At 45.6% G+C, this 18,394-nt stretch overlaps 1 protein-coding gene across 2 annotated transcripts in view; it reads right to left on the bottom strand.

Moving 5' to 3' along the window:
• LOC144724967 (nuclear receptor coactivator 7-like) overlaps window positions 1–12,288 on the bottom strand; it is a 65,390-nt gene extending 53,102 nt beyond the window's left edge. Inside the window, exons 1-2 of one of the 2 annotated variants that reach the window (XM_078604329.1) lie at window positions 11,903–12,288; window positions 6,794–6,918 (exon numbers count right to left, since the gene is read on the bottom strand). In XM_078604329.1, coding sequence (XP_078460455.1) covers window positions 6,794–6,861 — 68 coding nt within the window. In that variant the 5' untranslated portion in view covers window positions 6,862–6,918; window positions 11,903–12,288. The remainder of the gene's footprint in view (window positions 1–6,793; window positions 6,919–11,902) is intronic. The other variant, XM_078604331.1, reaches the window with a different exon arrangement.
• Between the last annotated feature and the right edge of the window lie 6,106 nt (window positions 12,289–18,394).

Here is an 18,394-nt window from a genome sequence, read left to right as displayed (position 1 = left end):
GTCCTTCCCCCGCACCTCCGATTAGCGCGGTTGGCTACGCACGGTGCGAAGGAAATTCAGCACGCGTACCGGACATGACTGTGTTTTGCTAATGCACAACACCAGGATGCGTGCGGAGTCATGATGCATAATAATAACACTGGAGACGACTATTATAAAGAGACCTTCTGTAAGCACAAGCCTGGGAGAAGTGGTATAGCCTTACAATGCTGGTGAGGGAAGTTTTGTGGTTGTTGTTGTTGTTGTTTCACTTGCATCCCACTGGGATTTTTGCACACAGCGTTGGTGTACGGTGTTTTTTCTGCAATATTTTGCTGTCTTTTCTTGGATTTTCTGTTTGCACTCAGTCACATATTCACTTTAAGATGTTTTTTATTCATGTTTTTGTTTTTTTGTTTGTTGCGGTTGCACCCGATTCAAGAGCCGAATGGCTCACAGGGCTCTACCGAATACATGAACTTGAACTTATACACTATGGGAACCTCATTTGCCAGTAAAAATATGATAATTGGTTCTTTACCCTTCTATCTGGCAACAAAACTGACCCCTTTTTTTACAAGGAGTCATGTTTGCATAGACCGCAATACCTGCAGTCATAATACAAACAAAAGAACATTACTCTGATAATGTGCACTGTCAATCAACTTGCTCCCCCAGGGTTGTTCGTGTCCGGTTTCTACTGTACCCACCAAATTGACTCCGATTGGCACGGTTGGCTACGTACGGTGAGAAAAAAGTTCAACATACATACGCACACAATCGGCACAGTGGCCCCATTTCCTCATTACTCCGAATTTCTTTTATTTTAAATTCAATTTCCACTTTTGCTTCCCGCCCCCCCACCCCCCACTCTTCCATACAACAACAATTGTGCCGATACGTGACGAGAAAAAAAATTCATGTCCACTCCGAGCTCTCACGATAAGCAGCGTTACCACCTAATGCGGAAAACTGCACAGAGTAGTGGTCGTGATGCTCCTGCAATAGGAGCTGGAAAGATCATCGCGCTGTGAGCTCTCCTTCGTGAATCGGACCAAAGTCGGTAAGTGTCCCACGGTCTGTTCTGGGTCACCACAGTTGCACGACAACTTTGGTAGACGATGGCCTACGAATGATTACATTATTTATTATTTGTGTACAGAGACTCATCGACTTACGAACACGCGACTTACGAATTTTCAGAGATACGAACAAACCTGTTAGTATGTCGAGTTGCAGCTGTTCAGACCGAGAGTCGTAAGTTCAACTGCCGTGCAATAGACGGCGGTGGTGGCATCTAGATCTGCAGAACTTGAGGACCCAGTGGCATCTACAGGAGATTATACAACTTTTAAGCCATTTCCCGTGTTCAGTGTACATGCCGTACAACATGTTTGAAATCGACAGGAGTGAAGTTGGACTTACGAACAAATCGACTTACGAACAGACCTCTGGAACCTACCTCGTTCATAAGTAAAGGAGTCCCTGTATATACACGAGATGGACGAACAGTGGTTTACGCACTGTGTAATTTGCCTGGCGGTCCAATTTAAATTTCTGGCCATAGCTAACAGTGAGTGATATAAACTATAAACTATTTTTATTTTACCAGATAAAGCCCACTGAGCTATACAGCTATTTTTCAAAAGTGACCTGGCCACAAATGATAGCCCAATGAAGTGGCTTATCACGTGTAAATGTATAGCGGACAAATACTCTAACTTACCCGGTCCTGCCCTTCCCTATCTCTCTACCAACCTGCACCGACCAGCACGGTGAGGTATGTTACCAGAAGAAATCCCATAACTGACACGGCGGCAAATTGACGAGCGGCCGTGCGATGTACATCGTGATAAAACTGCATCCAGAAAATAGCTATACACAGGAACTTGACAGAACTTAGGATGCGTCACCCATTGGAATGTACGAATTCGCGCAAAATCGACACCGATCACCCAGACAGAGCGTGATGCATTTTTCTCGCCGACGACTAGCGCTTGCGAATGAATGCAGCACACGCATGCGGCCCAGCGAGCAAGCCACGTGTTTTTTTGTTTGTTTCTGCGTGGACCGGAAGTAATTGCCCAATGCGGAGGAGGATAAATTGCAAAACACAGAAACCATTTTGCACGGACAGCACAAGGTGCCCGGAAAATATAACTAGTACCGGTTAATAAGACGCCAAAAGTGTTCTTCCTGTGGATGTACTTGGCCCTGCCACACTAATGTAGAATTTGTACAACTGGCTCGGGGCTGTAAGTGAGAGAGATGAGGAATGAACCGTGCTTGTTTGAGTCCGGAACAAATTTGACTTTGTACGAAAATCGATAATGATGCATAATGCAATATGATGCTGCGAATGATGCGATCATTTTATCTCGAGGGTTGAGTGGAAACAGTGGTTGGGCACACTCCACTACGAACGCGGGAACCCGAGTTCGATTCCGGACCGCGTCCAATATCAGTGTCGAGTGATATCTGAACTGGTTCTGCGTCCCCTCCTGCACTAACGCACGGTCACCAGCGTGGTGAAGTATGGTCAAACAACCCCCGTGGCGCACAGTACATGGGGCGGAGAGGAGCTTCAGCAGTGAAGACAGCGCTGTACCACATCCCTTTGTAATATTATCTTTATGTTATTTATTTACCAAAGAAAGCTTCACCAGGCAACTTCACAACAGGTCCCTCTGCAATGGGATGTTTGGGGTCAATTACATTCATGAGCGCTTTGGCATACAAGCCATCATTCCACCGGCATTCTATTTTCATTTATTTCACTTGTTGACCGATTGCCAAACCCTTTCCCTCAACCTCCCCCCCTCTGTCGCAGCAGTAACCAGCGTGCATCCCTAGCGCCTGAGTGAAATTAACGTCACGCGCGCACGCACGCATGGCGAGCACACACACGCGCGTGCGCGCGCGCGCGCGCACGCGCGCGTGTGTGCTCGCAGGTACGCGGAGAATGGAAAACTTTTCCACTGTCAATATGATGGTATAAACACGGTACAGCGGAGGAGACTGGTTGAAGGCATCATGCACGCCGGTCCGTTCAACTGGAACGCACTGCCCGCGTCCGCAAACGCCAGCCAGCGGCAAACCGGCGCGTGTCAAAAACACGCGCACGCGCGCACACACGGACGCACGCGCAGGGAACGAATACCAGGTGAGCCGGCTCGACTCCTTGAAACCACAGGTCTCAAGGCACACGCATGTTCACGAGGAGTTAGACCAGCGCGCCAAGAAGCTCGCTGGGGGGCGGGCGGGGGCAGGGAGGGGGCTCTGTTCACCCATGGAAGCGTCGCCAAATCATTTTGACATCTGTGAAATAAAAGAGCTTTGCAGGTCTCGATTTAAAGCTTTCGTGACTGCAGGGATTCATCTTCTTGGTTCTTTCGGTAAAGTCACGTGGAAGGGAAATAATAAAATAATACAAATTAAACACAATAAAATAATTCTCACGACGTTTCGGCCCGACGGACCTGTTCTTCACCTGAGGACGGCTGCTAGCGTTGTGGCCGAAACGTCGTGAGAATTATTTTATTATGTTTAATTTTTATTATTTTATTACTTCCCTTCTACGTGACTTTACCGAAAGAACCAAGAAGATGAGCTTTGTAGGTCATCGGATTCCTCCAGTATCAATATTCTGATTTCCCACCGTGTGATGCTTATGACCAGGACCGGCGCCGCTTAGGGGGCAATGAGAGGATCCCTCTGCCCCCCTCCACCCCCACCAAATGTCCCTTGAGCCCCACCCAAGTTCGATCTCGCTAGCGGTGAATCACGGTCATGGTGGCCCCCCCACATAACTACTCAACTACTGCCCCCCCCCCCCCAATCAGAGCTGGAGCTGGAGTTGGGGCCTGCTTATGGGCAACGATGAAAACTTTGCATGGCAATCGGACGAAGAGATACGAGTTTTGTCTAGATCAATGAAAACTGGGTTTCGTTGAATATTGTTTTCGACGGCCAACGATCGGTTTACAGAGCACACAACCTTCGGGAGTCGTGTGACCACTTGACCACTGTCCGTCATCCTCATGGAAGTTGCCATCCCAGTTGCCCGCAAGCGAGCGGCGATCAGATTTTTTCCAGGTGCGGCCAACTACATTTGTTTTATTGTCCACAACAACGGAATGACGATGTGCGTCGGCTATGGCCGGTCCAGATTTTCAGATTTTTGAGGCTGCCGACCTCACCGCATTCCAGGGTCACCCGCAGGCACAATCGCTCGTCACGGCCCACACGGATTTCCCACGTTCGCTGCCGGCTATCCGGAGCACACTCTACGCAGCCAAATGTGTCCATATGTATATCAGATTGGCACCATTGCCTACAGCCGAAACGGAGCACATGACGCATTCCGTGGCGGCTCAACGAACGATTCCCGCTGCGACAGGCCGCGTGGCTGTGTACAAACGCACGCTCGCTCGGAGGTGTCGCAGGGGTCGGCTTTCGCGGCGCTGCCGTGCCTCCCTTGGACGCGCTTTTAGGTTCTATGGGTGGCCGGAATTAGTTTTTGATAGTGGGGGGGAAGTTGGTGGTGGGGGGGGGAACCAGGGTAGCGATAGTTTAGGCGCGTCACAATGCATCGTCAGGGTTCGCGATGCACGCGCCGAATCGCGTGTTGGGGGGAAAAAACCGCTTATTTATAACGTCTGCAGACTGTGTGCGAATTGTATGCTAATGTTCCAGTTATGGCAAAGGGAATGAGCAAAAAGGTACAAGTGAGAGAGAAATGAAACAAGAAACAACACAAAGGAGATGGGGAAAAAACGAGAGAGTTTCCCATCCTGACCCCTGGATTGAGACAAATCATTGAATCGTTGGAGGTGGGGCTTGGGATGGGTACGGAGGGGGGTGTTACTGCTGCGAATCATTACATGCCTAGGAACATGCCTTCTGTGTACAAACAGCACATTACCGGAGGGTTCAGAGCCACGGTTACTGAACATCATATTTGTATAACGACACTCATCTTGGTATGGACAGTCTGGAAGGCCAGCTGCTCGGTAAACCGGCCTGTCTGGTTACAAAGCAACATTTGGCAAGCTTTGTTTTAGAGGGTGGCTGCTCACTGTCAAGACGACGCATGATACCAGTATGCACAGCAGGACCAGGCGGGGCTATGCGCAGGGAGGCACAAATGTGAAATATTTTTGGGTAACGGAATAAGAATCCATAACCAGGAACGGCCACCATTTCATCTGCACGCGAATTTACTAGAAAATTAAATAACAATGCTGATGGCTGGAGCAGTTATGGGCCTTGGAGTGAATCGGCAGGAAAGTGACAACTCAGTGGGGTTTTTCCACCTAAATAGTGCCGTTAACTCCCTTTGGGGCCCTCCACAAATGACGTCACGCGATTTTGGACGATTTTTTTACCCCCCCCCCCCCCCCAGTCACACGGCGTCACAAAAAGTCAGACCCCACTCAAATATGACGTCAGAAAGCTCTGCCCCCCCCCCCCCCCCCTAAAAAATATAAAACATGCTTCAACTAGCTTGAAACTATTGCCATTGTAGTGCGTATTTAATGTGGCGCTGCACTCTGATGTTGTAGGAGAAAACATGTATTAAAAAGTCTATTTAATTAAGTAGAACGCGCTATTTATTTAAAGTTGCGCATTTTGATGTGACGTCACATTTCTCAACCCCCCCCCCCCCTCGACACACATCGTCACAAATGTCTGACCCCCCCCCCCCCCAGGTGTGTGACGTCATTTATGGACAGCCCCTTTCCCAGAGTTCTTTGCCAAAACAAAAACTTTGGAAAGAAATATATTCGGAGTAAATCGAATGCATAGGTTGAGGAACTGAGAAACAGGGAACACACCTGGGATCTCCTGGTGCTGTTGTTAAAGCAAAGGAAATGAAGTGATACTGGGCAGCAAGCATCGTCAGATGAACTGGCGAGAGATGAGAGACAGAATCAACTCCAGTGTGGAGACCGAGAGAAGCGGAGGAAGAGAGTCGATGAGCCGGTGGCAGCAGCAGCAGCAGCGAGATGAAACCAATCAATCGATCTTTATTTTACGTGCCAATTTCGCCCTCAACAAAGTGGCCATCAATGTGCATTACAACGGAATGGGAACGGTACCGAGATTCACAGAGCAACAGGAATGAAAACAGAACCCCGTCACGCCCTCAGCGGCTAACACCGACCGAGCAAAATAAAGTGCAACCGTGCGCAACGAATAGCATAAGAAAGGCAAGTCGTGAATAAAAATAAATACAACAGATGAAAAGCAAAGAGACTTGGCTATGCATGGTGCGAAAAAAATGCAACATACAGGGACTCATCTACTTACGAACATTCGACTTACGAACTTTGAGACATACGAACAAACCTGTCCGTATGTCCAGTTGCCTGTTCGGACTAAAAGTGGTAAGTTCAATCGCCGCGCGCAATAGATGGCGGTGGTGGCGTCTACATCTGCAGAACGTGAAAAACCAGTGGCATCTACATCTGCTGAATGAAGAACCAGTGGCATCTACAGAACATGGAGAACCAATGGCATCTACAGGAGATTATAGAACTTGTAATTCCGTACAACGTGTTTGGAATCGATAGGAGTAAAGTTGGACTTACGAACAAATCGACTTACGAACCCATGTCTGGAACCTAACTCGTTCGAGTCCCTGTACATACATACACGAAGAGACGAACCAAATGATTTGGGGACAAACTACCGGACAAGAACTGCTGAAAGAGAGGGCAAGGCAAGAAAATAGGGGGAGCATTCATCAGTGGACATTCACAAAACGCAGTCCCCCCCCCTCCGCGCTGGGGAGACATGATGGCTCACACACCTCGCCTTTGCGTTGCTGAAGTAGCCAATTCTCCAGTCCTTCTTGCTTCGCTGCTTGGTTGGCTCCATGGTGGGGAAGGCAGGCGTGGGCTTCTCCCCTCTTCCGTCTGTTGGCTGCTGCTGCTGCTGCGCATGTGTGCGGCATGTAAGAATTCGAATTTAATTTATATCGCAATCTTCATAAAGGATCTCAGAGCGCGTTAAAAATTATTTGCTCGCGAATACATTTTAAGAATCCATTTTACGAAATTAACTAAACGTCTAATAAGCGGATGCGTATAAATAGGTTTTAAGGCGCATTGACGAAAAATGTCCACAGACCCAGAGATCTCTGATACCTCGTGGAAGAGGGTTCCATTGCCTGGGGGCTACACGAGAAAAATCTCGGTCACCCATAAACAGAAGCCTCCATCTGGGAATGCAGAGAAGATCTGCATCCCCGGATCTTAGGGACCTTGAGGGGACACGTGGGTGCAGCATGCCAATGATGTAGGCTGACGAAAGATGGTTCACTACTTTGGAAGTTAAAAGGAGTTTAAACTGTATTCTTTGGACTGATTACTCTCCAGCCATTTCATTTAGAGGCCCTCCCTCCCTCACTCAACTAAAGGGCATGTTTATTCGTACTGTTTTTAGCGTTATCTTTTATTATAAACTATTTAAACAAAAACACATTTAACCAGGTAAGGCCCACTGAGCTTTCTAGCTCGATATTTAGAAGCGACCTGGTCACAAATGATATCTCAACGAAGTGGCTCATCATATCGAAATGTATAGCAGCCACATACATTTAACGCATGTTTATAATTGTGCAGGGAAAAACCAGAGAATCCAGAGAAAAAAAAATCTACGATGAGCACAGTGAGAACATTCAAACTAAAATATACAGGCGTTGGGGTCGGGAACGAATCCACGACCTCCTGTATGCCAGGCGAGGTCGTAAACACATTCCTGCGGAGGGAGCTGGTAGGAACGTTGGGTTGCTCGGTCAATGGCCAGGGTCAACGGCGGCGTGGTGTATTCTGCAAATATGGCCGACTGTGAGGGCGGGCACAAGCCGGCGTGAGTAGGTTAAACGTTGAGTTTTATAAGGGCACCACGGGGTGACCAGCCCCTCCCCACCCAGCCCCACCCTCCCCACCCAGCCCCTCCACACCCTCTCCACCCAGCCCCTCCCCACCCTCTCCTCCCCACCCAGCCCCTCCCTGCACGACGGACACAATAATCCCCTGTGGGCTGGTGTAACCAGGAGGTTCCTACCAGTAATATCTAACCACCATGACCAATGCGCTGCTGGACGAAGGCCTCTCATTGTCAAGCTATGTAACAATCCACCAACACGGGCTCGACTCCCATCGCTCCATCTCCTTGTCGGACATCCTCGTAGGCGCGTCCCCCTCCCCGCAACTCGCTCGTTAGTCTCGACCACCGCTCATCGTCCCGTCTAGGGGCGGGTCGTGCCCAATCTCCGCTTTCTTTTCTTAACAGCCACATCGATGCCTTTTACCTGCGTGTGTTTTCTCATCGACTTGTTCATTTCAATGTCATTTTAAGTGTGCGCCTCTGCAACGCTACTTTCCGCCCCTTTGCAGCTTTTGTTCTATCTTATTTGCAAGCGGCCACGTTTCTGATGCACATATCACAGCAGGTAATATGTACGGATATTAAAATGTTATAAAACATAATAAAATAATGTTTTATTTTTATTATTTTATTATTTCCATTCTACGTGACTTTACCGAAAGAACCAAGAATATGAATCCCTGCAGTCACGAAAGCTTTAAATAGAAAAATGAAAATGTTACTTAGGGAAATTGCTGCGATCCTATTCATTGTCTAGGACTCTGGATCGGCATTCAAAAAATCACTCGGAACCCCCCCGGCTGCTGTCATCCTCCACTTTATTTTAAAAATGTAGCTTCTGGTCCCACCTTCAATAACCCACGTTTTTGGAACTGTTGAATTGACGTTGGCCCAATTGTTCCATATTTACTTGGAACAGTTCTTGTTATAAATATTTCTACTATGCTTGGCAGTTACATCCACTCCGATGTATACCGTTTCCCCAATTATGAACGCACTCGTTTGCACGACATTCGTATTTATTCTGAGCCCCAACATCGGCCGGCTTTCTTTATACGAGTGTGGCGAAAGTAATGTGCAGACTAGAGTCATTATCACGTCCAATGGGAATCAATTGCAGGAAACGCTGGAACTGTTATTGATCTAAATAATAAATAAGCACCGGTGTTTTTTTACAACGTCCTTAACTCGACGCATTGGTTATTTCGATAAAGTCACGTATGTAGAAATAAAATAAAAAATAAAATTACTTTTCCGAAAGAACCAATGATTATGGCAAGTCCTGCAGTCACGAAAGCGTCAATCCTAGATTAATGTCCTTTATAAAAATTTTTCCCAGAAAACCTAAATGAGCCAAGTAATTTTGGTTGGAATGATCGACCATTGTTACACATTCGGTGTTGTTAAACTATAATCGTGACTTGTTTAAAACACTGAATATCACACACGGTTAGACCTGTCATTAAATATTTGCTGGGGCAAGCTGACGTCTCGCAATTACTGCCACTTGAGTTCAGCCAGGGCTAACGCAACCCATCATCTCTAGGGGGGGGGGGGTCGATAAAACTGGTACTACTTTGTAAGGCTGTGTAATCTTGTTTCTTAGTTTTGAACCGGTCATCAGAAAACATTTTTCCAAAATGGTATTTTCTCATCAGGATCCTAATTATCACGTAGTGCAAACTCTATCTCTTATTATCCACTCTCTCTCGACAGGGTGGGCCAAAAGTCTGGACACATACATCGTTGCCCTTACCCCGCACCTCTGATTAGCACGGTTGCCTACGTACGGTGTGAAAAAAGTTTGAACATTTGACTTACGAGGCTTATTATATTTATTTCAACAAATCACATAGGGTTATTTCATTTAATGTTCTTTTGAAATAAAATCAGGACTTTATTTTAAAGATTACTTTAGTAATCTTTTTAAAGTTCATTAATTCAATTCATTCAGGATTTTTGGTCGAGCTTTGTAAATAACTTATTTGAAATGACCCCCCACGGAAAGAAGAAATGTAGATATTAATAACGATGATAGATACAATATTAACTTATTGAATACGGTACTAAAAGGTTTATTTATTTCCAGTGTTAAAATTAATAAAATTACCCTGTGTCCGAACTTTGGGCCATCCTGTTCATTATATTTTCCTATTTCAAGGCAGTGGTATTGGCGAATGTGTTATTTGCTACTTGATTTAAGGCCAACAAGGGGTTGCTGTTGTAGTTATGTGGATACAAAGTCACGTAGATAGGTTTAAAGAAAATAACAAAAAATAACAAAACTACGACGTTTGGATCGCAACACCAGCGATCAAAACGTCGTAGTTTGTTTGTTCTTTTTTGTTATTCTCTTTGAACCCATCTACGTGACTTTACCGAAAGACCCAAAGAATATGAATTCCTGCAGTCACGAAAGCTTTAAGTTATGTGGATCGCCTCGACCTGTCATAGCAACAACGAATTTCCACCACTGACTCAAGGCGACCATCAGATCGGCGATCACTGCTCAACGCTCGATTTGGTATTGGCGGCGGCGGCGGATTTTGAGGGTTCAATTTGAATGTTGACGAGCCACTTAAGAGGGCCTAGCCAAAAACAAACCCACTCCAGCACCAATACGACGCCTCTCACCGACGCTTTCATGGATAAATAATAAAAACTGGTAATTATCATAACAGTAGACTGAGCTATATTCCAGGATATTCTTTTGTTAAACGGGATAATGAATATTGAAAGGACCTCCTCGGCCGGTTAAATAAAGGTCCTCCGTTCTCTCGCTTGATACAGCTATCGTGCTGTGACGGTTCCACCTGAAGACGGAAGCTTGTGTTGCCTCCGAAACGTCGTGATTTTTATTTTATTTTTATTTTACTTTTATTAATTAAAAATGTTTTACCTTCGTGACTTTACCGAAAAAAACCTAAGAATATGACTCCTCGCAGTCACGAAAGCTTCAAATCTAGAAGTCCTCCGTTAGCATCGTTCAATGAACGGAATGAGCGCGCCCTCACCACTCACTGCGACAGATGACCGCGCTACGGCGCGCAACATCGCTACGTTCCATTTAAATGGGTGGCCATTTGGTGCATTTGAGTCGCGTGTATCTATCTCCCCATACATTTATTTCTAACATATCGATTACATGTGTAGGATACAAGAAGGATACACCCGGCGCACACAACTGGTACGAAGCGTAATGCGTACAGAACACACGTTGGTGGGCGGAATGCAAAATAACAATAAGCTTTAGAACGCACGTCGATTTTTTTTTTGGGTTTGTTTAAGCATGCCACAGAATGCAATTCGTTGCGTTTTTCGTTCACACCCTATAGCTCATGTCGTGGGCTGTAGAAATCTCCCGATTTCCCATCGCACACCGCCGCTTGCCTGCTGCCCGTGATGGCGCCACAGCAGTCGGACGTGGCGTTAAGAATCTAAGCCCACAAGCAATGGATTATTTCGTGCCAATATTACATCTGGTAACAGCAGCCGCAGCAGCAGCAGCAGCGGGTTTTTTTTTGTTAATTAAGGGGCTGGACTCTGCTGATGTGAGACCCGTATCGTCGAAACCGATCCAGATGTGTTTTGGCCCGCTCAAAACAAATGTCCCTCTCGTAAAATCTCGGGTCCGGTAAGCCAATGAATAAATGGGCCGATGGAATTGTATTCAACGCAACCACTGGACGTCATACGTGGAGGACCGCCGTGGGATTGCGATTGCATTTGCGACCACACGTAGCAAAGGCTCATTCGGTACGTTGTCTGTAAACGCGTCGATGAAAATCGTCAATTGTAAAAGGGAAATGCAAAACGGAATGGGCAGTAGACAGAATGCGCAACGCTCTCCCTCTGTCATCTGTACACGCCCTTCATAATTGTACCACACCGCCTGTTACAATCGACAAGACACCACAGCAGGCACACGTTGTATCCTGTACACACGCGTGTGCTAAGTGCGTGCTATTTAACAGGCGCGCTTGTGCTGCATTCACACGACAATGATGAAAGGAAAAAAAACACTCACCTCCCCGTAGATAAACAACAGCAGCAGCAGCAGCAAATTCAACCGCGGGCCTCACTGTGTAAGACAACGCCGCTGTATGGCATCTCACGCAGTCCCCATCACGTCTGTGTTCCGATGACGAATTCCAACATTTAAAAAAACAACGCTGCTGCCGCCGCAATGCTTTTGCGAAGCGTTTCTCTGTCTCCGCACGGGAAGCTGACGACAACACGACACCGGTGATGATGCTGCTGCTGCTGGTGGTGATGATGATGATGACGGCCGCCTTCCCCCTCCTTCTGCTGCTGCTTTTGTGTAGCGAGGCGGAGCGATCCAGCCCGACCTGCACCCACTCGTGGCACTGGCGGGCGGGCGGGCGTCTGTTGTCGCTCCGGTCACAGGGAGGGGATTCCTTGTCCCCGCCCGGAGCTTTTGCTCGGCTAAGCTCTGGTAAAAAAATATAACCACCACCCCCCACCCCGCCAACCACAACCACCATCCCCCCCCGCAACACCACCCACCATCCACCACCCCCACCCCCCACCACCCCCCCACCACCCCCTCCAACACCACCCACCACCACCCCCCAAAACCACCCCCCCACCACCACCACCCACCCCCACCACCCCCAACACCACCCCCACCCACCCACCACCACTTCAAAGAACAGGCATATTGAGGGTAATAAAGTCGTAGAAATGTTTTTAAGCGGATAAGTTGGTTATCCAAATAAAGGTTTTGAAATTTCATTTGACAGATTTGTAGCGTCATAATTTCCCCCACTTTAGACCAGGGAGCGAGGACTGGACTGAATAAACGTGTCCCTATTTACTTTTGAATAAACAATAGAAGATAATAAGGTTTAAGTGGAGTCATACCTCCGACTTCTAAATTGAAACATTTTAATGTTCAGATAGTTGTGCCTATGGTTTAATATGTGACATTGACTTAACTAATTTCAAAACGTTGAACCAATGGAAAGTCACCAACGAAACAACTATCTATTGAGGTCTGATACCACTATTAATAACTTTGGCACTCAGAGCAAATATTAACTAATACTTTAGCAATTGGGAAACAGGATATGTTTTTTCTCAGGTGTTGTACCTCTGCTTATCTCTACTGAGCCGATGGTGGAAATTCCACGTTCACGCGGCAGGATCATTGTATCGAAATGGGAACCGATACAGTTCTTTAAAACTAAGTGGTGCTCTTTTTTTTGTACCTGCCTTGGACAGGCGATGACGATGAATATGGCATTTCACATTCCTAACAAATGCGGGCCCAGAATTTCAACTGCCATTCCACGGGGGCACGACTCACCAAAAATGCGAAGTTCAATCTGGCTTCTGCTGCGTGGATGGTGGCGTCGAGGTAAATGTAGCACAGGTATGCAACGGTCCGACGCGACATGCTGGCGCGGCGTACCTGCACAGGTGGGACAACCCACAAGCCGTGGGCTCACGGCTGCACCGCGACGTGCACATGAATGCACATCATGCACGACGAGTGGTCGAACCGTTTTGTGACGTGAACAGATGATGACACGTGCTTCAGACCTTGACCTTAAAAAACACAGCCAAGCCCTATCACGCAGAAGTGCATCCAACAAATTAAAGGGAACGTTGGCAGATTTCGATTTAAAGCTTTTGTGACTGCAGGGATTCATCTTCTTGGTTCTTTCGGTAAAGTCACGTAGAATGGAAATAAAAAAAATAAAAAAAATAAACATAAAATAAAACATAATAAAAAAATATTATAAAATAATATATTATTTATGTCATTAACATTGCCTTACAACAGTGACCAAATATGCTGACCTTTTTTATAGCAATGGTCATAGCGGAAAGGCCCAATTTGCATGGCTCCTCTGAAAAAAGGTAACTGCCTGAAACGTCAACCTCTTACGGTTTTTTTAAAGCAGTGTTAACGATGAATGCGATGGTCGGGAGAGTGGATCGCATACGGATGAGTGATAAAACCCACAAGTTGTGGCACGCGTTAAGACTCCTGCTGGAAATCATCCCGAGTCTGACCACGCATCCAATGTGGAGTTCAGTGCTTCATGTGGAAAGCCGCTCAAGTGCCTGCAAAAACGCCACAAAGAGGAGCAATGATTATTATTTTGGTCTGTCGGTAAAGTCACGTATATAGGTTAAAATGAATAAAAATAAAATAAACAAAAAAACTACGTTTCGATCACAACACAAGCGATCGTCATCTTTTTTCCTCCTGATGACGATCGCTTGCGTTGTGAACGAAACGTCGTAGTTTAGATCCTTGGTTCTTTCGGTAAAGTCACGTAGAAGGGAAACAATAAAATAATATAAAACAATAAAATTCTCACGACGTTTCGATTGCAACACAAGCAATCGTCATCAGGTGTGAAAGCCACAGCAATAAATTTTGAAAAAAGTGGCGGTTCTCAAATTTTCTTGCTGTGGTTTTCACACCTGATGATTGCTTGTGTTGCAATCGAAACGTCGTGAGAATTGTATTGTTTTATATTTGTATTACTTTATTGTTTCCCTTCTACGTGACTTTACCGAAAGAACCAAGAATATGAATCCCTGCAGTCACAAAAGCTTTAAATCAAAACGTCGTAGTTTGTTTATTTAATTTGTATTAATTTTAACCTATCTACGTGACTTAACCGAAAGACCCAAAGAATATGAATTCCTGCAGTCACGAGCACTCCTTCAACGTGTCCACACGGATTCTCCTTGTAAAATAACAAATTACTTGCAGTCTTAACAGACTCTCATTTGTTATAAGCAATATATTATGAAGAGACTTCGCAAAAGTCTCATTCAACAATGTGTGTATTGTTTCTTAATATAGCGACACATTGCTTTAGGTATTAAACGCAGGAGTGCGCAGTACAATTATCTACGTGGATGCCCCTTCAACAACAAACTTGCTTTAAAAAAACCACTACCAGCCATTCGTCATTAAGTGACGATGTCACCACGGCGCCTGTGCCAGGCCAGGTGCAGAGACCACGTGAAGTTTCGAAGCCTCGCTGACCGTTCCCGGCACAGACCCAGGTGCCATGGGTTGACTGTGATGACTGACAGATGAACCAGCTCTGCCCCCCACCCCTACTGTTCATTAAAAAGATTCCCCATACAGCCTTAACAGACTGTTCTGGCAAATGCTGTTAGCGAGGACCTATGAAGGCCGGAACGGCACACGAGGGAGCGGGAATTGGAACTCGGGTCGACGGGTTCATAGCGCAGCGTGCAAATCGCTACACTACCGCTCACACACACGCACAACTACCCCTTGTGGAAAAACACGCCAATTTCACATGCAAGCCTGACCACACCGGAAACAAACATTCAGACACGGGGAGGCATGGGTTAGGGATGCACTGCAAATGTATTAAGGAACATAAGGGGGGGGCGGGGGGGGGGGAAGTAAAACAAAATAATAATGAACGGAAACGGGGTCACATTTATTAGAGCGTGAACGCGCAGTTGTTTGCAAGCCCGGCGTCAGGGGCCGGTTCGCAGTTCAACACTCCAACGTAGCCCATAATGCCCTATACAATGGCAGCATCATCATCATACTGAAACAATGGTAAAGCAAACAACTTTAAATATATTTATAATATATCAATACAGCTTAAAAGGACACATTTAGCAGAAAGTGGGAGCGAGCCAACAAAAAAAAGCCAAAAATATTTAACAGAAACCAAAAAATAAAGGTAAAAAAAGAATATTGATTAGCGTCAGCTAACAAAAAAAGTACGGGTTTAGTTTCATTTTTGCTCAGCACAATGATGGTCCAGTTCATAAAAATGTTTTGGGAATTCAACAAAAAAAAATTAATCATAATAAAAGTTGTTTTTTCTTTTCACTGACAGACGTATATTAAGCAAACTGGCAGTAAACAGCACCAGTAAGATAGAGAGCTTGGTCACATGTAAAAACACAGTGTGAGGCGGTGCATTTTTATACAACACCCGCTCTAGAATAACACACAGAAAACAACATAGCCCCCCACCCACCCACCCCAGGGAGACAATGGTCAGAAATTCCCCTACCCAATGAACACCCCCCCCCCCCTTTCTCCGAAACTGGCGAAATGTTGAGCAGCAGCGTTATCACAACTGTGTACAACCAAGTCTCTCCCGCCAATTGTTCCCTAGCAGTGATCATTACCACGCACGCAGGCTTCCTTGCACACCCGAGGAAATAAAAAAAGCACCTCTAGGCACTACAATAATTATAGTAAATGAAAGAAACAATTATAGTACGTAAATCTACCCAAAAAAACATGAAGCTTTTCAGTAAATAATGGCATGTTCTATGTTGTGTTTCTTAAATCTTATTACAAACAGCTCCGATATACACTAAAATGTCAAGATATGCTGTATATTATTTGTAGAGAATAACCTGATGACATTGTGCAAAGTCTAAAACGGATTCATCTTGTACCACCTCTGGGGTAGCGGTGGACGCAGGCGGACGTCACACCATGCATTTGTTAATAAAAGTACACGGGGCTGTCACAAAGCCTTCCCACACAAGTTACGACGGATAAAGGAATCGATGTTATCGGGCCTGCAAACAAATCAAGACGTGGAACGCTGAGCATCTGAGTTCACCGTGGCGAAAAGTCCATACACTTGTTTTCCTTGCTGCGGCATTCAATGACCTGCCGCTTTCACACCTCTCTCCCGTTTTTATTTGTTTTACTCAACCCCCGCACCCCCATTCCTACATTGCTGCCAATATAGGGGAAGGAATCTTGTAGGGTTTTTTTTTACTCGCCAGCTTAAAACTAGTAGGTTGTGCAAGCCACCGACAGTGAATCGCATCGAGCCAAAGCGCATTGATGTAATAAAAGTAAAGCGACAAATGCACCAAAAAGTCCCAAATTTGAAAGACCAAAAAGACAACCGATTGCAGTGGTGTTTTGGTAGCGAAATCAAGTACCCACGCCTTTCACGTCAAGTTTGTGCGTTGGCCTCAAACGAAAGTGTTGGTGTAACGAGCCCAATGACATGCTGAGAGTGGCTGTGGTGTCCCCACACGCGCGCGCGCGCGCGAGAAGGGGACAGTTTGATATGCAGGCCATTGTCACGTTTATATAAATACACACACACACACATTTATATGGTATATAATGAAAAACAATGGCACCTTTATAAGTAACATATGTAAGGAAATTATGAATTTGAAAAAATTGCATCACAGGTGTGTGGACAATTCCAAGCGTCGCAGGCCAAAAGTCTGCCTTTCCGAATCAACCAATTCGCTGAATGTATCGAATTCACAAGTGAATGGAGGACAGTGAATCACATACAAAAGGTGGACCTTTGTCCAGCGTATAAGGCCTGGAGTTGCTTGTCTGCATTAACAAACATTTTAGTAGATAGGCTCGGCTGATGAGATAGTCTTTGGTATACGTCTTGTCCAGTAGCCAAGCTTGGTTGCTCAGAAAGAATGCACGAACGACATTGCCAGCTGCTGGATTTGCTTGGTAAGCTGGACTAGATTCAATCCCAATGACTGGCATTTGGAAATTACCAAAAAAGCACTATCTGCCAAAATGTTGATTGATTTTAATTTACTCTTTTTTTGACACCATTGCTTCTTGAGGAAACCATTAAGTAACATGTCATGATTTGTTACCTGCAAATACAAGCCCATACACATGCCAGGAATTAATATTGCGATAAGTTCTCAACTCCAGTATTTATGCCACCCCGACCCAAAAAAAGACGTGGTCCAGTTTTTTTTTGTTACTGTCCAGCAACTACCAGACCGAGAACAACGTAATATTATTAATTGTGTTAATATTATGTAATATTATTGCAATTAACAAATCAACTGCCATCCGGCGAGTACACGAGTGAATGGGACCTGCCGATGTTAGACTTAAATAGCGAAGAGCCTGGACGACCGTGAATGACCGGGAGCTTTTGAGATCGGCTGTGAGCAGTGGCTTTTTACACGAGTCTGTAATAGCGAAACCAAATGGCATTGCAGTAAAATGTGAATTGGCCTTATTGAGTGTACCCTCGGCGGTAAACACCACGCACACCGCCTGGCAAACCCTGGCAAAAAAAAGCAACAGTCCAATCTGGAACGGCCACAGACAAGCTTTGCAATCCATGCCTTTTGTTTAACCCGTCTCAGGCTGTATATTTTCCTATTGCTTGTACAGTACTTGTCCATATAGTGCATTATAGTCGGCATAGGAATGTAACCATATATAGAAACACACCTCATACATCTTAACACAGTACTAAGTGCATCGCTACAGTAATGTATACGTCAGCTGACCTGTTAAAGTGTCAAGTAAGTCTATAACATGCAATTAAAAACTGAGCGAAATAATGCGCGACTTGTCGTTGGCATAGTGTATAGGCTTTTTTTGTTTGATACACAAGGAATACTTTTTAACAGCTGTTGATATCGTAGACTTCAGTTGAAATTGTTTGTCGTCAACTTAAGTGCACACACGTTGTCAAGATATCAGGGCAAGCAATAGCCGAAAGGT

The sequence above is a fragment of the Lampetra planeri genome, chromosome 22 (genome assembly GCF_965212315.1).
Source record: "Lampetra planeri chromosome 22, kcLamPlan1.2.h2, whole genome shotgun sequence".
NCBI lineage: Eukaryota > Metazoa > Chordata > Hyperoartia > Petromyzontiformes > Petromyzontidae > Lampetra > Lampetra planeri.
Note: the sequence above shows the minus strand (reverse complement) of the source record. Positions and strands in the feature narration are given on the sequence as shown.